The sequence below is a fragment of the Dendrobium catenatum genome, unplaced genomic scaffold (assembly GCF_001605985.2).
Source record: "Dendrobium catenatum unplaced genomic scaffold, ASM160598v2 fragScaff_scaffold_133, whole genome shotgun sequence".
Lineage (NCBI taxonomy): Eukaryota > Viridiplantae > Streptophyta > Magnoliopsida > Asparagales > Orchidaceae > Dendrobium > Dendrobium catenatum.
This window is the reverse complement of record NW_021318595.1, coordinates 129,017-154,542: the sequence shown is the minus strand read 5'-3', so window position 1 is coordinate 154,542 and position 25,526 is coordinate 129,017. Positions and strand designations below refer to the sequence as shown.

At 36.8% G+C, this 25,526-nt stretch overlaps 1 protein-coding gene across 1 annotated transcript in view; it reads left to right on the top strand.

The window, feature by feature from the left end:
• Positions 1-25,526, top strand: part of LOC110091912 (peroxisomal fatty acid beta-oxidation multifunctional protein) — a 45,426-nt gene that overhangs the window by 13,592 nt on the left and 6,308 nt on the right. Inside the window, exons 10-13 of the mRNA XM_028698782.1 lie at positions 18,308-18,476; positions 21,915-22,036; positions 22,204-22,367; positions 25,394-25,521. Coding sequence (XP_028554615.1) covers positions 18,308-18,476; positions 21,915-22,036; positions 22,204-22,367; positions 25,394-25,521 — 583 coding nt within the window. The remainder of the gene's footprint in view (positions 1-18,307; positions 18,477-21,914; positions 22,037-22,203; positions 22,368-25,393; positions 25,522-25,526) is intronic.

Genomic DNA, 25,526 nt, shown 5'->3' with positions numbered 1-25,526 from the left:
TTTGAGAATGAATCCTAGTGATATTTTCGACTAGGCATTAGCTCTATGCGAGCTGAAGTTATATTCAAATTTGTCCACCCCGGCAAACTGGTTGCGGAGGTGGATGGGTTTTTGCTTTAAGTGATTAATGGGTTATTTCAATTTTAAATATTTTTGGAATTTTGGGATTTTTGGAATTTTGAATTTTATGGGTATTTATGGGTGGAGCTTTGAAATATTTGAAATGGACTTTTGGAAGACACTTGAAAGTATTTGGGAACTCCTCCGGTTGAAACCTGCATTCAATACGGCCATCATCGGGGTGTTAGGGGTCATTTGAAAATATTTATGTCTTGAACCTTGTCGACCCTATCCACTTGCTGATAGGGGATCGGGTTTCGTAAGCTTTGTGCTCTTGTTAGTGAATTCATATTGTTATAGGCCTTATGAATGTATTAAAACAAATACACTTGTCGCCACGACCGTGTATCTGTTTGAAGGTTCGAACCCTGTCGACTCTTATTGATCAGTATAGAAGGATTGGGTTCGAACTTGAATTCACTTATCGACCCGCGCAACATCCTTAGGCATCACATGTGTACCAATAACACGCTCGCCTGGGTCCATGCGAGTGTTTGGGGGCATTTTATAATTAAACCCTATCAACTCCTTTTTACCTGCTAAGGAAGATCGGGTTTAAAATTTGATAACCCGCGCAGCATTCCTAGACATCATGTGTGTACTAATAACACGCTCGCCAGGGCCTATGCGGGTTCTACGATTGCTTTTACCCCTTATAGTGTACCTATGTGTATACAAATTACGGTGCACATGTGGGGGTATTCTTGGAATATTTGTGAAACGCCTTCTGTCCGCTTTCAAGAACGTTGCGGATCCGGTGGTGTGGCATTGTAGTCTTATCGACGCCTTCTGTCTGCTCGTATGAGTGTTGCAGATCCGGTGGCGTGGCATTGTAGTCTTATCGACGCCTTTTGCTGCTCGTATGAGTGTTGCAGATCCGGTGGCGTGGCGTAGCAGCTTCTAAATAGAGTTGTTCGCTGCTTCATATAGGTAGACTGTCGCGCACTACCTGTTGCTTTCTGCAGGTGGATCGTAGTGCACTAACTAATCTCCTGCCTTATATTTGTTGATATTTGCTATAGTCCTTTTGTATTCACTTGTAGACTAAGTGTATAATAGGTCTCCTACGGTAGCTCGTAGGAGCTCGCCATTATTATGGTCCTCCAGCCTTTATTATGACCTCCAGCCTCCATATGAAAATGACATGTTATATGTTCGTGCTTACAAAGGATTCCTCATTCATACAACATACCATTCATTATTGCCTTTTATGCAAACCAATACGTTTATTTGTAACTTGATATTAGTTGTTGGTTGAACCACATTCATCGACGATTTCTTCATGTGTTTTGATTTGCAAGTCATTACATGTCATTTGTCACTGCTTGTAGTCGAAAGACATTTGATGTTGGTTATAAGGAGATTATTGCTTTTGCATCTCATCCACCATCGTTATGTACAAGTAGACTAGTGTGCTTGGTACAAACCTCTGTTAATGCTTATAAGTATATGTAGTAGGGGTCACTACATCTTCTTGCATGACTGTCGTAAAGACCATTATTATCTTACTCTGATGTAAATTGGAAAACTGATGCACTCATCGCATGTCTTTTCTTATATTGTTCATGAATATCCCCTTCCTTAAAATTATTGCTACTTTGCAAATATGATAGGGATGAATACTATTCATGAGTACATTGGAGATCTCATGCCGCTATTCGTAGTAGAATTGTGTTCTTGTCTTGATTGTTGCTAGTGGATGAAAGAATTTTCTTTATCCAATATATGTCATTGTGTGATTGCAATCAAGTGATATACAAGAATTTGTTTATCACTGTTCATTTGATCATTGCACATAATTAGGTCATATTGACTGTTGTAAGTCTTTTATTGTCACAAAAGGATGACCCAAATCTTGTATGATGAGTTTGCTTTTCAAATTAAGCTCATCTTGAATTCAAATTTCTTATAACTTATTCACCTTGATTATACTCAAATTCAAATTGAGTTTGCATTTGTTGTAATTCAAATCTAAATTTGAATTCAAGTTCAATATGCGTTCGAGTCTTTATAGTTATGATGTGCAACTTGCAAGTTCAAGTCTCAAATACTTGCAAGATTAATTCAAGTTCTATTCTTATCCACTATGCTTGATTCCAAGCATGTCTAAACTTATAAGTCTTCATCATTTGATTCAAACTTGAGTTCATTTTTGCTTAATATTTGATGACATGATTTGCTTAAAGTTCACTTATTCAAGTCCAAAAACATGTTTAAGTTCAATGTCAAAATGTCAAAAGTTCTCTGTAGTCTTGTTCGGTTCAAGTTCTTTGCACCAAGCTCATTTGAGTTCAAGTAAGTCCCCTGCAGTTCACTTGAGTTCAAGCCTTGTTGGCTTAATGTTCAAATCAAGTTCTTGTTTTAGATCAAGTCAAGTCCACAATTGATCCAAGCTTGACTTTAGTTCAATACATTTTTTATTTGAGTTCAATTGATGTATTAAGTCATTTAGTTCTTGTCCAAAGTCCAAGCACAAGTCCTTTGAGTTCTTGCATGTCATCCGAGTGAAATTAAGTCCAAGTGTAGTATTGCATTCACCCGAAATTTCGGCAGCCTTCCGGCGTCTCCCGTTGCTTCCGATCAAAAGAGCGTAACTTCTGATCCTACTGGAAGGGAAGTCGTCAAATGGCGAAGTCGAATCGCCGCGAAGAAGCCGGAGAGGGAGAGAGATCCAGAGGAAGAGGGCGGGAGCAGAGGGAGAATCGGGATCGTGAAAGAGGCCGAAGGCCTCGTTGCTTTTGGGCTTTTAACGACTCGAACGAGTCGTGCGAGCGACGTGCGAGACGCGACGTTTAGTCGTGCGAGGAGTGGCGACGACGTGCGAGGTTCGGCGCAGAGCAGGTATGCACGATCCCCTCTTTTTTTTTGGTTTTATATGGGAGGTCAACATAAACGAACAATGAAAAAACTACAAAAATACTAATAATAATGGCTGATTTTAGATTAGAATTTCAATTTGAAAGCAAGATACATGTGATTTACAATTCTAGAGGTAGATCGGCTCTCCCAAACAACTTAGACGTCGCTAGGAAGCTCTAAAAAAAGTTACAGCAAAACCAAATCAAAATTTGCATAAAACAAAATAAATCCTAAACTTAGCCTTAAATACACTTCTTCTATTGCCCTGCTAAATCAACCCCTCTTTCCTAATATATTTCCCTCTCCAATTTGAATTTCAATTAGGAAATCCTTCCTAATTAATCCCTTCTTAAATCAGCCAACCTTTCCTAATATATTTTCCTCTTCAATTTGAATTTCAATTAGGAAATACTTCCTAATTAGCCCCTTCCTAAATCAGGCCTCATTTTCTAATATATTTCCCTCGCCAATTTGAATTTCAATTAGGAAATACTTCCTAATTAATTTATTCCTTAATTCATCTTCTGACATAATAAATTAATGTTTGACTGGGTACCATAAAAGGAGCCGAAATTTGTCTAGGTTCAGCCCCCCTAGTATGTCCCTCCATGGTCCAGGTTCTACTAGACTGGCCAGTCCAGCTCTTCCCTAGTTCGCTCCCCTAGGACTGCGATGTATCAATACTCCCCCCCGCCCCCTCAAAAGTATCACCATCTACTCAAGACTGAATGAAGGGAACTACTGTTAAATAGTCTGGTAGGACTCCCACGTAGCCTTGTGCTTCGGTAGGTCCTTCCGCCTGATCAGCACTTCCTTGCTTCCTATTACTTCATGTCGCATTCCTTTGACCTTTAATAATTACAATAACATCTCCATGTCGTCCGTCAAGGTTGGGGAAAGTGAAGAAGTCGAAATGTGCTCTCTTATCACCCGTCACAATTGAGACACATGAAACACCGGATGAATGGCTGACGACGACGGTAACTGTAGGTAATATGTCATGGCCTCGATGCGATCCACTATCTCATATGGACCAAAATACTTAGGTGATAACTTATCATTCCGTCTCCTTGCCATGGTTTTCTGTCTGTAGGGACAAAGCTTCAATTAAATCCTGTCCACCACCTCAAACATATTGTCTCTCGTTTGAGCATTTGCTTTCTTTATAATTTTTTGAGCTCTCAACAAAGGCCCCTTCAGCTCCACTAAGATTATGTTTCTGTCCTTCAAGTATTGCTTTACTGTAAGTCACCGAAGTGCTGCATTTTACATGATATATCAAGTGAGGAGGATCTCTTCTGTATAACACTTTCAACGGTGTAGTCTGAGCTGTCAAATGATAGGAAGTATTATACCAATACTCTGCCCAATCCAACCATTTTGCCCATAACTTTGGTGTATCTAATATAAAGCACTGTACATAAGTTTCCACAGTACGATTGACCACCTATGTCTATCTGTTCGTCTGAGGATGATAAGCAGTGCTCATATTCAGAACAATCCCCTGCATTTTGAAAAAAAATTCTTTCGAGAACTAGCTCAAAAAAATCTTGTCTCGATCTAATACAATTGATTCCAGGATCCAATATAGTCTCATTACCTCCCTTATGAAAATCGTGGCTACTATTACTGCTGTGTGGGGATGGTGAAGGGGAATGAAATGGACATACTTATTTGACCGATCCACTACCATCAGTATTGTAGTGTACGTATCCTTCTGACTTTGACAGCCTTTCAATAAAGTCCAGGGTCACCTCCTCTAACACCTTTTCTGGCAGAGCTAGTTGCTGGAGGAGCCCTCCTGGAGACATAACTAGATACTCGTGCCTCTGGCATATATCACAGCTAGCCACCATCTTTTCAACATTCTTTTCAATACCCTCCCAATACAATTCTGCAGAGAGCCGGTGATATACCTTTTTGGCCCCTGAATACCCCTTAATGGCCATCCCATTAAACTTCTAAAGCAAACAGAGAATGTAAGAAGAGGTATTTGGAAGCACAAACCGCCCATAATGAAGTAACTTCTGTCCCACCACTAACTATTCCAGATGGTTGTCCTTATTTTCTGCCAACTCCTCCCTATTTTTTCTCAACCATATATCATGTTCACTCTCTCTCCTTAGTGCTTCTTAGTCAACCGCCAAGGGCATAAACAATGCCATTATCTGTGGTTCTCCCATACACATGGATAAACCATCTACTGCTTTGTTTTCAACTCCAGGTCGATATTGAATCTCGAAGTCATAACCCAATAACTTAAAAAGCTACCCTTGATACTCCTCCGTGACCATTCTTTGCTCTAACAAGTACTTCAAATTCCTCTGGTTGGTTCTAACGATGAAATGTCATTCTAGTAAATAAGACCTCCATTAATGAATGACAAACATGATTGTCATTAGCTTTGATGCACCAGAATTTAATTTGGAAGAATTATTCTTTTATCTTTTAATAAATGAAAGCTAGAGCTATCTAGTATCAATTATCAGTATAACTAGCATAAACAAATTCTATAATTCAAAACATCAATGTACATCTATATTCATTTCTCAAAAATCATATACATTACTCAGAATTTATATAATTATATCACAACTATTTTCTCACGAGTACAAAAGTATAACTAAAACAGAAGAAAATGAACCTGAACCTAAAGAATTTTGATCAATCTCACACTCCTGCTCTCTTGTCCTAATCTTAAATTATTTAACTATATATATAATGAGCTTAAGATCCCAACAAGTAATCAAATCCTATAACTGAACTCAACACAAGATAAATGAGCAATATGCATGTTAGCAGTTAAATCACAATGGTAACATTTATATGATTTTGAATGTGTAGAAATAGTAAAGCTCACATACAGTAGCAGTAGAATTTATAAACTGTAAAATAGAATGGTAAGAAAACTAGTAAATCAGTACTCGTGTCATATCAATAAAGCAGTTATTGTATCAGTACTATCAATTCATAAAGATATAGTATAAAGCAGTAAAATCAAAGCATCAATAAAGACTGTCGAAATTATGTCAATGTAGTAAAATCATATAAAAATAACTGTATCAGTGTATCGCATACTTAAAAATATCATATCAGTGTCAATTCAATGTCAGCATCCAATGTACATGTTCAATACATATCATGTGATCAACATATCAATAGCAGTAGAACACTAGTAACATAACAGTAGAACAATAATAACATCAACATCATGGGTGATAGTAATAGTAAAGTTGTATAGTGGTAGTGATTCAGTCGCATGCATTTTAATAATCATATTAAACAAGTAAAAGTCCTGGCTACAACGGTGTTTTTCCAATATCAATAACTGTTGGCTCAGTAAACAACATCGTCACTCTTTGCCCGTTGGCATAGTAATTATCTCCTTATAACTTTCAATCAGTGTATCATGTGAATCAGTCGATGATAACACCAAATCACATATTTAAAAGAATGTCCGTCGGCCTTCCTTTCTATGTAGGTCAATCAGTCTCCAGTCGATATTAGTGAATAAGCAATCTTTACTCGTTTATCCCACACACAAATTATTTTCACATCATGATAATAGTAATAGTAGCTAGTAAATCACATACTCACATTCTTAACGCATTGCAGTAAATAAAATATAATTAGTCATAATTTAAAAAGTTCCAAAATGACTTAATGGTAGACAAACAAAAAACCTACTGAGAAAAATTCATATTTTCAGAAATTTACCAAATTACTAGAGATTGTATAAAATAACATTATAAAGTTTTAATTGAACTAGAACACTATTTTTAGGTGTCAGAATAAAATTTTAAATTATCAAAAAATATTACATTTTCAAAATCACACAGCGAAAAATCTCAAATAAATACTCAAAATGTTTATAATTTTAATCTCTATAATATATAAAAATTTACGTGATGAATGTTTCATCAGTGCAAAATTCGCATTTTTCGGTAACATAAATACAAATTTGATCGAAAAATACCAAAAAAATAAAATTATTGAAATAAAAAAAGGATATGTGAAACCCTTGAAAAAAAAAAATTGTGATGTTTTTCGTATGTACGAACCTGGATGGGTCGGTACGAACCGAGACAGAGAGTTTCGTCTAGGGACGAAAATTTGGAATTTAATTTTCATCTGGACGATTTGATCCAGAGAAGATCGTCCCGGGACGAACCTGCTTGATAAATATCCGAATAAGGTCGTTTTTGAAGAGAGAGAAAGCTCAGGAGAGAGAAAGCTCAGGAAAGAGAAAACCGAAGGAAAAGAGGAAAAAGTGGATTTTTGAGCGACTCCAGTCCGTTTTCGTCCGTCACCGTAGTTAAAGAAGTTGACCGACTCGAGGTAAGGCACATTCCGCCTTTTTCAATTTTCAGAAATGAGATTTTTGACGCGTTTTGTGTTCCGAATTTTGTTTCCGTTAGCGAATTTCTGGTATTATTTTCTTCCGACAAAGGTTTTACCGCGTAACTTTTGGTATGTTTCTGAGATGATAATTGTGTACGTTTTAAGTATTTTCTGAAAGATTTTTACCGGATATTTTGGATTCTGCGGTATTTAATTGAACTGCAATTTATCAGGATGTTTAAAAATGTTTTGTCAGTACAATGAAAGTCTTAAAATGTTGTTGTGGATATTCTGTGGTAATTTGGTAAATTTCTGAATATGTTAATTTTGTGTAAATTCCGTATACTACCGTTATGCCGCTGGTTTTTTGTATGAATTCTGCTTTTGTCCTGAATTGTACATTGAATGAATTGATTAATTATATGCTATCATAAGGGAGTTATAAGGGGCGGGAATCCTATGTGATTCCATTGTCTGGGTCCGGGAAGGGAGACATAAGGGGAAGTTCTGAAATCTGAAATTCTTTATATCTGTTCTTTTCTGGTGCTATAAGCACAAAAGAGAGCTATAAGGGGAAGTTCTGGTGCTATCTGCACAAAAGGGAGCCATAAGGGGAAGAGGGAAAGTTCTGACATCTGAAAGAAAGTTCTGTTCTGAAATTATCTATTTTGTAAAGCTGTAATGTGATTATTTTTGATTTATTTCTGTACGATTCTGATTTATTCCGTACGATCCTATCTGATCTGTGATTTGAAGCTTTGTGATCTCTGTTCTGAACACGGATTTTGATATGACTCCAGTTTTCTGTATCCGATGTATGATTTCTGATTGATCTGTTATATGTTCTGTCTGTTATACGATTTTTGTACGATTGTTCGAATTCTGTACGGATACTTTTCTGATACGTTTTCTTATGTGAGTTTCTGATTATTTTGATTGGTGAGTGATGTCTTGCTGAGCTGTTAGCTCATCCTTGTTTTCTGCGTGGTTTTCAGGTTCTGGGAAAGGGAAAGAGGTCTTGGATTAGCAGTTCAGAGTCTGATCTGAGATTAGGTATTTTGTACTTTTGATTTTTGTACAATCATGGCTTATCTGTTCTGTTCTGTTATTTCTGTCTGAAGCCATGCACTGTATCTGTATATGATTGTTTTGACGAAAGAAAAGATAGATAAATCAGTTCGTATTTGAATGTTTATAGTCGCTCTGTGTTTTTCTGTCTGTGTAATATTTGGAAGAAAGTTCTGAAGCAAATTCCAAAGCCAGATTCTGGATTTTCGCAAGTTGTGTCGCGGCCCGGTGCGAGCGGGATCCGTTCATGTCGGGTTGGGTCGTGACAGGATATAGGTTCCTTACAACGAGACGAGTGAATCGCCCAACAGAGTCTAGCAACAAAAATTACTTCATGGCCTCCCAAGCCTAGCTTCTATTTTCTCTCTTCTCACATTTCTCTCTTAAATTCCTAATTCCATTCTCTGTTGTCGAAATGGATAGGGAAAACATGTCTTTTTTTCTTATCATGTACTAAATGCTTTTAGATATTTAGAAAATAATAATAATATAATATCATAGTTTAATTAATTTTCAATATAAAATTATATATTTTTTTGGGGCTTAAAAATTATAGAAAATTATCCATTAAATAACTTATTTTATTTTAAAAATATTGATGAAATCGATTTGCAAAACGGACTCATGACGATCACAAAATTCCCACTTATACTAACAAGTGCCAATTTATTAAGGATTTGCACTTGGGCTCAAAAATTACGAAAAAATTAGTGCATTTAAAACACTTATATTTATGCTATGACGAAGACCGTTTGTGATTTGTACTTGACTAGAAAAAATTATTTGATAGGATCAAAATACAAGCTATTATATTTGCTCCCTCTCATAGACTGACTTGAGCCTTGCCCTGGATGTCAACACTTGACTGAAATAAGTCACTTGTCTTTGGTTCTGCATGAGTACCGCTCCCAACCCAAACTTGAGGCATTTGTCTCAATTAGAAAGTGCTAGCTAAAATCTGGAAGAGCTAATGCTGGCATGCTGGTCATAGCCTTCTTCAACTCCTCAAAAGCCTGGGTGGCTAACTCTCCCCACTTAAACTGGTCATTCTTGAGCCGTTCCGTCGACGGCCCCTCTATGACTTTCACAAATTTTTGGTAGTAGCCTGAGTCCCAAGAATCCTCTCAGCTACTTTAAAGTCTTGGGTATGGGCCATTTGAGCATGACCTCATTCTTACTCTGGACAGCCATCTCTTCCTCCTAAGATATCACTTGCCCTAAATACTCCACTCTGGGTTGGGCAAAAAAACATTCTTCTGATTGACAAACAAAGAGTGCTCCCTTAAGATGAGTTGTGAAAAAAACATTCTTCTGATTGACAAACAAAGAGTGCTCCCTTAAGATGAATAACACAACTGCCAAATGCTTCAAGTGCTCGACCTCAGACTTGTTATATACCATTATGGCATTATATTTTCAAAAAATACCAGCATAAACCTTCACAGATAATGTTGGAATGCCCTATTCATTAGGAAATGGAAGTTGGCCAGAGCATTAGTGAGCTCAAAGGACATCACTAAGAACTCATAGCGTCCCTCGTGCGTCCGAAAAGTAATCTTGTGGGTGTTATTTGGATAATATCACAGATTCATGCAACTTATGTAACAACTCATCAATGACTGGTATAGGAAATTTGTTTGGTACAGTTTTTTTATTCAGGGCATGGTAGTCTACACAGAACCTCAAACTTTTATCTTTCTTCTTTACCAACAATACAGGACTAGAGAAAGGGCTTACATTGGGCTTGATAATTCCAACTTCAAGCACCGCCTTAATCAGTCTCTCAATCTCATCCTTCTAGACCTGATGGTAGTGATATGGCCGAACACTAATGGGAGATACTCCTTTCTTTAGAACAATCGAGTGCTCGTGCTCTCGAGGGGTGGCAATCCCTGGGGAAGCCAGAATACCTCCCTGAACTGCTAAAGAATGGACGGACCATGTCTGGAATGCCCTGTACATCCTTTATCTCTCCTCCCTCCAAACTTTGGAGCTCCACTAAAAATTCCCCTCATTCCCCTTTTAGGGCCTGAACCAGGGTTTTCAAAAAAACTATGGCTTTGGATAAGTTGGGGTCTCTCTTAATTACCACTTTTCTTCCGTCCATCTGGATCTCCATAGCTAATGCCTTTCTGTTTATCTTAGTTTCCTTCAAGGTTTGTAGCCACTTCATTTTCAGAATCAAATTAGTACTCCCTAACTCTAATGAGAGAAAATCCCCCCTAATTTGAATCCCCTGCAGCTCTACCATCAAACCCTGACATATCTCTCTGCTCTTCTCCACCTTTCCTATGCCCATCATAAGTCTAAACCATCCCATGTCTACCAGTTTTAGGCTCAATTTGTTTACCACCAAGTTTGATATAAAATTATGGATTTTCCCACTGTCCATCAAGATTGCTACCACCTAATCGCCTATCTATCCCTCACCTTCATAGTGTGATTCAGGGTGAATCCGACTACAGAGTTCAATGAAACTTCAGCCACCTCTAAGTGTACAGGCTCTTCTTCCTTCCTCGCTGCCTCTATCTCATCATCCTTCGCATAACACACCAAGAGAATCTACAAGGTACGATTTTTGTATTTATGTCCTGATATAAATTTATTGTCGCATATGTAACATAATTCCTTTTGCCCTTTTATATGTACCTCTGCTTCTGTGAGGCACTTGAAATTGCTTCCCGGGCGAACCCCGGTGCTCTTATACTTTGGCACTTCCTTTTGAAAAGATACGATCTGGGACCTCGGTGGCAAGATTATAGAGGTATTCCTGTAAGTGCCTCCCATGGTATTGCACCTGCTGGCCTTTTCCTTTGATGTTTCTCTTACACTCCTTCTGCTAGTTCCATCATCTCCCTCAACCCCTTTGGCCTCAACACCCTGAGCTCTGCACACATGTCTTCCTTCAGGCCCTTCATGAAATTCCCCTCCAACCCTTCCTTAGTTCCCCTCAGCCTATCTGATAGCAGCTCATTTTTTTCCCAGTACTCCATGACTGTTTCCTCTTTGGTCAAGGCATAAAATTGCTCGTGGAGGTCTCCTTCCCGGATGGCTCGTAAACGTTCCAACAATCCCCCTTTAAATTCTCCCCATGAAAGGAGCGGGTATCTCACCTCCCTCCACTGAAACCAAGCTAAGGCTTTGTCATCATGAGCCTTTCCCTCTCTGTAAGCCCATTGATAACAAAGTAACGCTCCACTCGATACACCCATCCTTGAGCATCTTCCCCTTAAAAAATTGACATTTTTATCTTCCTCACTTCTCACATATCTAAAGATCCTATTCCACCCTTATCGGGGCCCTAGGAGGTAGTTCTTGGTGAAATAAAACTCTCCTCATTGAACTATTCTCGTTCAACTTCTTTTCCCTTGGTTGTGGTCAAGGGAGGGAACCCAGATTGAATATGGATTTGGGTTAACCATTGGAACCACCGGTGGAGTTTTTATTTGCATCTCCAAGATCCTTCTTAACATCTCCTCCACCCCTCCAAATCGGTTTTCAATATGATTTTCCATAGATGAAAACCTTTCTTCCTTGGTAGCGAGCTTCACCTCCACGCTGGTTTTGAATTTCTCTATTTGACCTTCCAATGCCTCCACCTTCTTTGCTTTCAATCACGGATCTACATTCCAAAGAGTAAAAATTAGCAACTAAAGTCTTAAAACCTTAACAATAAGCAAACTAGAGATACACAGCAGAAATATGCGAGGAGAACAAAGATTTTGGTCTAAGACAGCGCTATGATACCAATTTGATACGCCTTTGAGGCAAAAATAACAAATGTACAATAAAAAATTGCATAAATAATAATAATAATGTTTGATTTTGGATTATAACTTCAATTTGAAAGTAAGATACTGTTGATCTATAATTCAAGAGGTAGACGACTCTCCCAAACAACCTAGGCGTCGATAGATAGCTCTCAAAGAAAAGCTACAACAAAACCAAATAAAAATCTGCATAAGACAAAATAAACCCTAAACTTAGTCTTAAATAAGCTTCTCCTACTTCCCTCCTAAATCATCACCCCCCCAACCCTTCCTATAATATCTCCCTCTTCAATTTGAATTTCAATTAGGAAATCCTTCCTAATTCAGCCCCCTTTCCTAATATATTTCCCTCTCCAATTTGAATTTATGTTAGGAAATCCTTTCTAATTAATCCCTACTTAAATCAGCCCCCCTTTACTGATATATTTACCTTTTCAATTTGAATTTTAACTAGGAAATCCTTCATAATTAATCCCTTCCTTAATTCCTATTATCATATAATGAATTAATATTTTACTGGGTCCCACACTATCCAGGTTCAGCCCCGCCCCCCCCCCCCATTCAGTGTCAGCATCCAATGTACATGTTCAATACATATCATGTGATCAACATATCAATAGCAGTAGAACACTAGTAATATAACAGTAGAACAATAATAACATCAACATCATGGGTGATAGTAACAGTAAAGTTGTATAGTGGTAGTGATTCAGTCGCATGCATTTTAATAATCATATTAAACAAGTAAAAGTCCTGGCTACAACAGTGTTTTTCCAATATCAGTAACTGTTGGCTCAGTAAACAACGTCGTCACTCTTTGCACGTTGGCATAGTAATTATCTCCTTATAACTCTTAATCAGTGTATCATGTGAATCAGTCGATGATAACACCAAATCACATATTTAAAAGAATGTCCGTCGGCCTTCCTTTCTATGTAGGTCAATCAGTCTCCAACCGATGTTAGTGAATAAGCAATCTTTACTCGTTTATCCCACGCACAAATTATTTTCACATCATGATAATAGTAATAGTAGCCAGTAAATCACATACTCACATTCTTAACGCATTGCAGTAAATAAAATATAATTAGTCTTAATTTAAAAAGTTCCAAAATGACTTAATGGTAGACAAAAAAAAACCCACTGAGAAAAAATTCATATTTTCAGAAATTTATTAAATTACTAGAGATTGTATAAAATAACATTATAAAGTTTTAATTGAACTAGAACACTTTTTTTAGGTGTTAGAATAAAATTTTAAATTATCAAAAAACATTACATTTTCAAAATCACCTAGTGAAAAATCTCAAATAAATACTCAAAATATTTATAATTTTAATCTCTATAATATATAAAAATTTACATGATGAATGTTTCATCAGTGCAAAATTATTCGCATTTTTCGGTAACAGAAATACAAATTTGACCGAAAAATATCAAAAATAAAATAAAATTATTGAAATAAAAAATAGGATATAGGTTCCTTACAACGAGACGAGTGAATCGCCCAGAGCAACGAAAATTGCTTCACGGCCTCCCAAGCCTAGCTTCTATTTTCTCTCTCCTCACATTTCTCTCTTAAATTCCTAATCCCATTCTCTGTTGTCGAAATGGATAGGGAAAACATGTCTTTTTTTCTTATGATGTACTAAATGCTTTTAGATATTTAGAAAATAATAATAATATAATATCATAGTTTAATTAATTTTCAATATAAAATTTATATATTTTTTGGGACTTAAAAATTATAGAAAATTATCCATTAAATAACTTATTTTATTTTAAAAAAATTGGTGAAATCAATTTGCAAAACGGACACCTGACGATCACAAAATTCCCACTTGTACTAACAAGTGCCAATTTATTAAGGATTTACACTTGTGCTCAAAAATTACGAAAAAATTAGTGCATTTAAAACACTTATATCTATGATATGACGAAGACGGTTTGTGATTTGGATTTGACCAGAAAAAAATTATTTGATAGGATCAAAATACAAGCTATTATATTAGCTCCCTCTCATAGACTGACTTGAGCCTTGCCCTGGATGTTAACACCTGACTGAAATAAGTCACTTGTCTTTGGTTCTGCATGAGTACCGCTCCCAACCCAAACCTGTGGCATTTGTCTCAACTAGAAAGTGCTAGCTAAAATCTGGAAGAGCTAATGCTGGCATGCTAGTCATAGCCTTCTTCAACTCCTCAAAAGCCTGGGTGGCTAACTCTCCCCACTTGAACTGGTCATTCTTGAGCCGTTCCGTCGACGGCCCCTCTATGGAACTGTATACTTTCACAAATTTTTGGTAGTAGCCTGAGTCCCAAGAATCCTCTCAGCTACTTTAAAGTCTTGGGTATGGGCTATTTGAGCATGACCTCATTCTTACTCTGGATAGCTATCTCTTCCTCCTAAGATATCACTTGCCCTAAATACTACACTCTGGGTTGGGCAAAAAAACATTCTTCTGATTGACAAACAAAGAGTGCTCCCTTAAGATGAATAACACAACTACCAAATGCTTCAAGTGCTCGACCTCAGACCTGTTATATACCATTATCGCATTATATTTTCAAAAATTACCAGCATAAACCTTCACAGATAAGGTTGGAATGCCCTATTCATTAGGAAATGGAAGCTGGCCGGAGCGTTAGTGAGCCCAAAAGACCTCACTAAGAACTCATAGCGTCCCTCGTGCGTCCGAAAAGTTATCTTGTGGGTGTTATCTGGTCACATTCTACTTTGATTGTATCGAGATTTCAAGTCAATTTTGGATAATATCACAGATTCATGCAACTTATGTAACAACTCATCAATGACTGTTATAGGAAACTTGTTTGGTACAGTTTTTTTATTCAGGGCATGGTAGTCTACACAGAACCTCAAACTTTCATCTTTCTTCTTTACCAACAATACAGGACTAGAGGAAGGGCTTACACTGGACTTGATAATTCCAACTTCAAGCACCGCCTTAATCAGTCTCTCAATCTCATCCTTCTAGACCTGATGGTAGCGATATGGCCGAACACTAATGGGAGATACTCCTTTCTTTAGAACAATCAAGTGCTCGTGCTCTCGAGGGGTGGAAATCCCTGGGGAAGCCAGAATACCTCCCTGAACTGCTAAAGAATGGATGGACCATGTCTGGAATGTCATGTACATCCTTTTTCTCTCCTCCCTCCAAACTTTGGAGCTCCACTAAGAATTCCCCTCCTTCCCCTTTTAGGGCCTGAACCAGGGTTTTCAAAGAAACCGTAGCTTTGGATAAGTTGGGGTCTCCCTTAATACCACTTTTCTCCCATCCACCTGGATCTCCATAGCTAATGCCTTTCAGTTTATCTTAGTTTCCTTCAAGGTTTGTAGCCACTTCATTTCCAGAATCAAATTAGTACTCCCCAACTCCAATGAGAGAAAATCCTCCTTAATGTGAATCCCCTGCAGCTCTACCATCAAACCCTGACATATCTCTCTGCTTTTCTCCACCTTTCCTATGCCCATCATAAGTCTAAACCATCCCATGTCTACCAGTTTCAGGCTCAGTTTGTTTACCACCAAGTTTGATATGAAATTATGGGTTTTCCCACTGTCCATCAGGATTGCTACCACCTCTTCGCCTATCTATACCTCACCTTTATAGTGTGATTCAGGGTGAATCCGACTACAGAGTTCAATGAAACTTCAGCCACCTCTAAGTGTACAGACTCTTCTTCCTCCCTCGCTGTCTCTATCTCATCGTCCTCCTCATCACACACCATGAGAATCTACAAGGTACGATTTTTGTATCTATGTCCTGATATAAATTTATTGTCGCATATGTAACATAACTCCTATTGCCCTTTTATATGTACCTCTGCTTCTGTGAGGCACTTGAAATTGCTTCCCGGGCGAACCCCAGTGCTCTTATACTTTGGCACTTCCTTTTGAAAAGATACGATCTGGGTCCTCGGTGCCAAGATTGTAGAGGTATTCCTGTGTAAGTGCCTCCCATGGTATTGCATCTGTTGGCCTTTTCCTTTGATGTTTCTCTTACACTCTTTCTGCTAGTTCCATCATCTCCCTCAACCCCCTTGGCCTCAACACCCTGAGCTCTGCACACATGTCTTCCTTCAGGCCCTTCATGAAATTCCCCTCCAACCCTTCCTTAGTTCCCCTCAGCCTATCTGATAGCAGCTCATTTTTTTCCTGGTACTCCATGACTGTTCCCTCTTGGGTCAAGGCATAAAATTGCTCGTGGAGGTTTCCTTCCCAGATGGCTCGTAAACGTTCCAATAATCCCCTTTTAAATTCTCCCCATGAAAGGAGCGGGTATCTCACCTCCCTCCACTGAAACCAAAAGGCTTTGTCGTCATGAGCCTTTCCCCCTCTGTAAGCCCATTGATAACAAAGTAACGCTCCACTCGATACACTCATCCTTGAGCATCTTCCCCTTAAAAAATTTGCATTTTTAGCTTCCTCACCATAGCATCTCCACCCCAATTTTCTCTTCAGTAATGTTCCTCCCCGTGTATCGTGGGTGAGAATCTCACCTATCTTTCATCCCCCCCCCCCTATAGTGGTCGGTCATCCCACCACCTCCGCCACAAAACTCCCTTCATGCTGTCCCCCTATCTAAAGATCCTATTCCACCCTTATCAGAGCCCTAAGAGGTAGTTCTTGGTGAAATAAAACTCTCCTCATCGAACTATTCTCGTTCAACTCCTTTAACCTTGGTTGTGGTCAAGGGAACCCAGATTGAATATGGATTTGGGTTAACCATTGAAACCACCGGTGGAGTTTTTATTTGCATCTCCAAGATCCTTCTTAACATCTCCTCCACCCCTCCAAATCGGTTTTCAATATGATTTTCCATAGATGAAAACCTTTCTTCCTTGGTAGTGAGCTTCTCCTCCACGCTGGTTTTGAATTTCTCTATTTCGCCTTCCAATGCCTTCACCTTCTTTGCTTTCAATCACGGATCTACATTCCAAACAATAAAAATTAGCAACTAAAGTCTTAAAACCTTAACAATAAGCAAACTAGAGATACACATCAGAAATATGCGAGGAGAACAAAGATTTTGGTCTAAGACAGCGCTATGATACCAATTTGATATGCCTTTGAGGCAAAAACAACAAACGTACAATAAAAAATTGCATAAATAATAATAATAATGTTTGATTTTGGATTATAACTTCAATTTGAAAGTAAGATACTGGTGATCTATAATTCAAGAGGTAGATCGACTCTCCCAAACAACCTAGGCGTCGATAGAAAGCTCTCAAAAAAAAGCTACAACAAAACCAAATAAAAATCTGCATAAGACAAAATAAACCCTAAACTTAGTCTTAAATAAGCTTCTCCTACTTCCCTCCTAAATCATCACCCCCCCAACCCTTCCTATAATATCTCCCTCTTCAATTTGAATTTCAATTGGGAAATCCTTTCAAATTCAGCCCCCTTTCCTAATATATTTCCCTCTCCAATTTGAATTTCTATTAGGAAATCCTTTCTAATTAATCCCTACTTAAATCAGCCCCCCTTTACTGATATATTTACCTTTTCAACTTGAATTTCAACTAGGAAATCCTTCATAATTAATCCCTTCCTTAATTCCTATTCTCACATAATAAATTAATATTTTACTGGGTCCCACAAAAGGAGCCGAAATCTATCCAGGTTCAGCCCCACCTTGGTCCGTTCCTCCTTGGTCCGGAGTCTGTTGGACCATCTGGTTTGCCCCCTAAGGGCTGCCAATGTATCAATTAGCTACAGAGAATTCCTCATCCCATACCTTTTTGGGAACTGACCTTCAAATGCTAGTCATTAAAAGCTTAGTTGTTTATGTGACCATTTATAATTAAACAAGGAAAAGGTCTATGGTACAATAGTTTTTGGGGCAATCATTGGATTTATCTGATAACGAAGGTGCTAACCAAGGATGAGATCCACAACTTCCATTTATTATTTTCATTGTCTTACTCGATTTTATCAAGTGATATTTCCCCTTAATCGTGGTCTCTTTAATGAAATGATTCGTGGTCTCTTTAATGAAATGATAAAAAGATGAAGGAAGAAGCAAAGATTGAGATGTTACATTTGCATCAATCTGATCATCTAAATATGTGCTTCGGTCAATATGCTTTTGCTTTTCTCTAATACAATGTTGTTATGGAAAGGTACCTAATCTTACTGGCGTTGGACTCAGGCCAAGACCCATTAGGAAAGTTGCTATTATTGGTGGGGGTTTAATGGGATCTGGTATAGCTACAGCTCTTATTTTAAGTGATATACATGTTGTTCTCAAGGAAAGAGACCCAGCTTTTCGTGGACTAAAAACTGTAGAAGGTATGAATTTAGTACCCATTCTAATTCTTGCATTAAGAATGATTGTCCGCACTAGCATACATATACATATAGTTTATATTCCTTGAACTGCATAAGCATGATACATAACTTGAACATGCAGTATCGATAATTTATTTATGCAAAAACACTATTAGGATCAGAGTCAATGAATGCATTAAATAAATAGCAATGAGATTAAATGAAAAAGGAATTATCCAGAATTTCATAATTCTGCCTTAGCCTACATCTAAGTGGGAGGAGAGATAAAATGATCTACTACCAATAAGTCATAGAAGTATACAAATCAAATGGAGAAAACTTATTTATGCACAAGCACAGATTAGGATAGGTGCCATTGAACACATCAACAACAACAACAACATCAAGCCTTTATCCCACTACGTGGGGTCGGCTACATAAATCCTTTTTCTCCATCGTGTCATGTTAAGAGTCAAATTTTCATTTAAATCTAATAAAGAAAGGTCATTTCTAATATTTTCTAACCAAAGTCTATTTAGGTCTACTCTACTTTTCTTAGCATAGGCCAAATCCAATACATCTACTCTCCTAACATGGTCATCGAAAGGCTGACGTTTTACATAACCAAACCATCTAAGGCGACTCTGTCTAATCTTATCTGTCACTGAAACTACTCTAACATTTTCCTAGATATGCTCATTTCGTATCCTTTCATCCACTTGAGCATCCTCATCTCAGCAAAACTTAACTTAATATTATGCTTCTCTTTTAATGGCCAACATTCTGCGCCATAAAGCATTGCAGGTCTCACCACCATCTTATAAAATTTTCCCTTAAGATTGAGTGGTACTTTTCTATCACACAATAAACCCGAAACATTCCTCCACTTCAACCATCCAACTTGACTTCTACTAATAATATCCCCATCTATTTCACCATCACTTTGAACAATAGATCCAATATATCTAAAACGAGTACACTTATTAATGATTTGATCGCTCAATGTCACAAACCCCCAACAAGATCTATTACTACTAAAATTGCACTCCATGTTTTCGGTTTTAGATCTACTCAAATGAAAACCTTTATTATGTGCCAATGAACACATAATAAATGGAAATGATTTAAACAAAAATAGATACCATGTTTATATGATTCATCTGTGGCCTTTTTGTGTCCTACATCTACTTAAGATGAGAGAGGAATTAATCTACTCCAAAAAATCACATAAGAATAAGAAACACAGATATGTATATGATGATAGATCCTGAAACTATTTATATTATGATACAAGATAGCAATGTTTAAAATTGTGTATTCGGGTATTGAGGCGTTTTTCATTCGTGAGGCGAGACGTAAGCCTCAAGGCGTTTTGAGGCGTAAGCCTCAAAATCAAAAGATTGCGTAAACATAAAATGATAAATTTTTTATATACTAATGAGTGAATAATATAAAACATAAAAAAATATAATATATGAAATGAAATCAAAATATCTCAATAATAACTAGATCTATTACTACTAAAATTGCACTCCATGTTTTCGGTTTTAGATATACTCAAATGAAAATCTTTATTATGTGCCAATGAACACATAATAAATGGAAATGATATTAAACAAAAAATAGATACCATGTTTATATGATTCATCTGTGGCCTTTTTGTGTCCTACATCTACTGAAGATGAGAGAGGAATTAATCTACTCCAAAAAATCACGTAAGAATAAGAAACACAGATATGTATATGATGATAGATCCTGAAACTATTGATATTATGATACAAGATAGTGTATCTAGGAATTTGGTCGAAGCACATGTACCTAATCCGAGTGTTAATATCTTGTATATGTGGCTGCTCTAAATGGTCTAGGATACGAATTATTGAGGGATGCTCAGACCCTTAACTTTTCATTGGTTCCTTGGTTGTCATGAAAACCTAAAGAATTGTAGGGTGCAACTTTAGGCTCATCTTTTATTAGCTCTTCACCTGTGTTGGAGCATTGCATTTTTTAAGGTGACAAAGGAGAGTTAGCTTCTAGGCTGCAAAAGATGTTTCAAATGCGAGATAATGGTAAGGCTTCAGGCGATTAGACTGATTACCTCTTCAGGGGTACGGAAATTTAGTGATGGGTGAACAATCAAGATAATGGATTCACTTCATAGTGCAATATTTGTGCTATAATGGTCTCTCCTATGTATATGACATCTTCGCCCAAGATTGCAAATAGCAGAGCCTTTAGGGTCTTCATGAGCTCAAAGTGCTTAACCTTGAGAGGAGCACAAATAGAGGAGATCCAATTTTACCGCAATATTGAGTCAAGGATGAGAATTATAAAAATGAACTCAATAAGCACATTACCACGGATATACCTCATATGCAATAAAAAAAATGTAAGCATTGACTAACAAATCGTAGGAATCCAAATTTAGGATTTGGACCCCTTGGGAATTATGTTGTATGTATAAGAGGTGCTTATCTATGGTTTGAAAGGTTGTAATTGATCTCCCTTTATTCATTTTTGACATACCCTTTTGGATCTAGGTTTTCATCAGAGGAATCAAAGCCTTTAAAGTATTGGCGGGAAGGAGATGAAGATATCATTGTGAGGTAATCTCTATGTGTGACTTCATGATATTTTTCTTATGTGAGTAGTACTAGGAAATTGGAATAGGGCTAGTGAGTGCTCTGATAGGAAGTGGATGCAATTTTAGCAAAATCAGAGAATGACTCAAGAAATTCGGGAAGAAAATCACACAAGAGAATATGTTTATTGAAAGAACTAAGAAGGAAAATACAATATACAGTTGAATCTTCAATTGGAGAGGAAGATTCGGCCCTCCCAAATTCCTAGCCATCGACTAGGCCCCTCTCAACTTAAGAAAAACTAATTTCAACAAACACAAGCATGAAAAAAAAAAAAAACAACCCTAGGGTAGACAATCTACTTAAAGCATGCAAAACAAAGCAAGTCCAAATATAGCCCTCTCGGCCTCTCCATTTGAATTTTCCCTCCAAGCTGCCCCTCCTTCCTTTGAAATTTCTCCCTTGGCCTTATTCCAAAGGGAGCGGGATCTCATTGCAGGCGGAACTTCCGCTTGCTGTAAACCCTGGCCAGCCCGGGAGGGACCAGCCCAATGACCGGTCCCTCCTGGACCGGTCCAACATGCTCTTATTTTGCACGCCACAATGATGTCTTTTGCCTGTTTTGTGTATCAAATCCTCTCATTTATCACGAATATAGAGTTATTGAAGCTGAACCAAATAAATTCCAGTGCATGCATTTTGTGTATTCTCTTGCTTTTATTCATCCTTGTGGCACATCATTCTCGTTACTTCTAACTCTTTTGCTTGAAGTGATTTGACACCCTGATTGTAACAAAATATATGTATTATGGCTGTTCTTCATAGCTGATAAATTTTATATTTAGTTCTAATGATTTTCCCTTGAGCTTCATTTCAGCAAACCTGAAAGGACTAGTTAAGAAAGGACCACTAACGCAGGAGAAAATGAGAAAGGCCCTGTCACTTCTCAAAGGTGTTCTGGATTATTCAGAATTCGAGTACGTTGATATGGTCATCGAGGTAAGTTGGAGTGCCGTCTTGCAACAGTTTGGCCAGATTGGGTGCTGTTTTTTTTTAATTAATTTATTTAAATTGAAGAGTTCTTTAAATTTTTTTATTTTTTATTTATCTTTCATACAATTCATTCTTAAAGTGTTTGCTAATAGCGTCACAATGTTTTCTCTTAGGCTGTCATTGAGAACGCTCCGCTAAAACAGACCATTTTTAACGAAGTTGAGAAGTTATGTCCTCCACACTGCATTCTGGCAACAACAACATCCACTATTGATTTAAATATTGTTGGCAAGAATACAAACTCCCAAGATCGCATTATTGGAGCACATTTCTTCAGGTCAGTTTTCCTCACCGCAATTCATATAATCCCTGGCTTTTGAATGCATCAAGGATGGTTCTTGCTTATGTAAGCAAGGTCAAGTAGCATCACAAAATAAGAAAAAAAAGTTAAGACATGATACATAATTGTTAATAAAAACACCTATACTTTTAAGCTGAAATCACAAAACAACACCAAACAGAAAATACCAAAATTTACGTGGTTTCACATATATTTACCTGTCACACCATGCTGCCCTCATCAACAACCGCCTCCGGCTTACTCAGAACAAAGGCAGTCTAACTCCTTCGCAACAGTTAGCAACCAGACCTTGAAAGGAGAAAATGGCAGACCTTCTTGTTCCTACCGAATATAAATAAAATATTATTAGAAAAGCACACACATACATTAGTGCCTGCCAACTGTAGCCGCCGGCTTGCACCTGGTGAAATCTCTTTCTTCAATAACAGCAGGATATAAGAGGAAAAGCTTGAGAGAGTTTTGCATTTTCATGCAAAGGGGACCACAAAAATATGGAAGTCCAAAAAAATATACAACTTTTCCTATTTGTGTTTGTAAGCAAATTGGAAGCAATGTTTGTACTTATCCAGAAAACTTCAATAATAATAAAAAGAAAAACTCATTTAAGTGAAAGTATTATATATTTTGTGATTTATCGCATACATTCATCAATAAAATTCTATCACATCATCACTTGATTAGGTGGATCAATAAAAATCCTTCCAATGAAAGATGCCTGACTTCTTTCTTATTTTAATTGGGCCAACTAAAAAATTAAACCTTAAATGATATTTTTGTAAATTATTTAGTGAGTGTAGCAATATTTTATACTCCATGCAACGGGTGAGCATTTTGAATAAAATCAAAACAAACTCTAATACACTTTCCTAAAACCATCAACTATCCAAAATATATTAAAAAAGATATTCCATAGTATAACAATTATCTCTTTCTTATCTCAGAAAAAAATGTGATAGAGAGCTCGTCTCTTAACAGAATTTTGTGCAAGGATGAGACTGCCAGAAATATTTGAAAATTGACTTAACTCAAAATTAACTCAACTCGATTCTGATCAATTTTGAGTTTGCTTCAACTCGAATATAGATTAGTTGACTCATAATATGTGTTAATATTAAATACATAATCTATATAATATTAAAATATCTATAATAAGTACTTGGCATTTTTATTTATGCATTTACTAAATTGAAAACCAATTTCAAGTCAACTTGAAATCAATTTTGACATGACTAAACATAGAATAGTTTTGAGTTGACTCCACTAGATAAAGAATGATTTCAATTTCAAGTCGAATTTGAGTTTAGCATTTGTTATTGATTTTGACTTTAGATTGAGCTTAACTCGCTCAAACCCGACTCAATATCCCCTATGCGAGGAGCACCCTTTTGACATGTGTTCAAAGCAAATTGGATGATGTGATTAATTAAGCTAATAAAAGAATGCTTAGGACAGGTAATTAGATGCTCAACAACAACAAGCCTTTATCCCACTGTGGGATCGGCTACATGAATCCTTTTGATGCTCCTTGCACAAAATTCTATTAGGATCCCCTAACACAATTTCTCCCTCATCTCAACTAAACAAACTGCATGTGGACAAAAAAAATTGTATCATGTCCGGATACAATTTGCGTCGAAAGATATTTGCTCAAAATTAGAAAATAAATATTATATTTTTACATTTTTTGTCAAGAAAAATTGATTCTTTTTTTTTATTTAAATGTCTTATAACTTTGAGCATTTGTCATCGAACTTTGAGCATGTCTTTAATATCCTCACAAAAATATATCGGGTATTCTAATATAAAATTTTCCTGCGTGTGTCATTTCTGTAAATTTGTAAGAGACTGGTACAATGCTTTCTATGTTGCACCGATACACCTATTTATGAAGGCGTGCTGTATCCGATATACTGATACGCCTCCGATACATGTCGGATATGGCTTTGCCGTATCCAATTAAAATATTATTTAATTTCAAAAGGACACGCATATCCGATAAGCGTGTCCGTTGAAAAACAAAAAGAAAATCCGAAAAAAAGACCCGTCGTATTTACTTCCGCGACTGCGAGCTAGGTTCTCTCATTTCAGAGATGGATTTGAGTTTCTTGATGATATAGGAATATTAGAAATTATTAATCTTTCACTTAATTAGACTGAATTAGAAGTTATGATATTTATTGAAGATGATAAAGAAGTTCAAAGACAAACTACTTAAGATGCTAATCATATCATTCCTTCTATTGAATAGTTGAAACTTCATGTGCTAGACAATTTATGTTTATGCTTTTGTTGTTGTACTAGACATTTAATACTTACTTTAATGTTGATATTATAAGCTACAAATGATGTTACTTTCATTTTTTTTGTAATTTAAAATATTATGCTTTGATTGCTTTCTTAATTTTTCCTTCTATTGAATAGTTGAAACTTCATGTGCTAGACAATTTATGTTTATGTTTTTGTTGTTGTACTAGACATTTAGTACTTACTTTAATGTTGATATTATAAGCTACAAATGATGTTATTTTCATTTTTTTGTAATTTAAAATATTATGCTTTGATTGCTTTCTTAATTTTTATGTATGATTTATAAATTATAATACCATGTCCGTGGCATACCCGTATCCTGCATTTTTAAGAATTGAAGTGTCCTGTATCTATATCGTGTCTTATCCGGGTCGCCGTATCCGTATCAGTGCAACATAGAATGCTTTTTAAATCACATGCAACTCATGTTGCACCAAACAAGAAAAAATATTGAACTAAAATCCTAACAACAATTTTAGCCCCAATGATTTGAATATTACTTTTGTTGTAAAATTTTATCTGCATTGTTTCACAATTAAATGTATTGCATTTCTCATTGATAATCTATCAATGGGATTTTTTTTTTCCCCTTGCATGTCACTGTCATAAAAAAATCTCTCCCACTAAAATGTGCTATTTCTGAAACATGGTGCTGTGATTTCGGGTGCTAAGGTTTCTGTATAATTAATCTGCAGTCCTGCTCATGTGATGCCTCTGCTTGAAATTGTTTGGTCAGAAAAGACATCTCCACAAGTAATACTTGATCTCATGAACATAGGAAAGATGATGAAGAAAGTGCCTATTGTGGTACAAAATTGCACTGGTTTC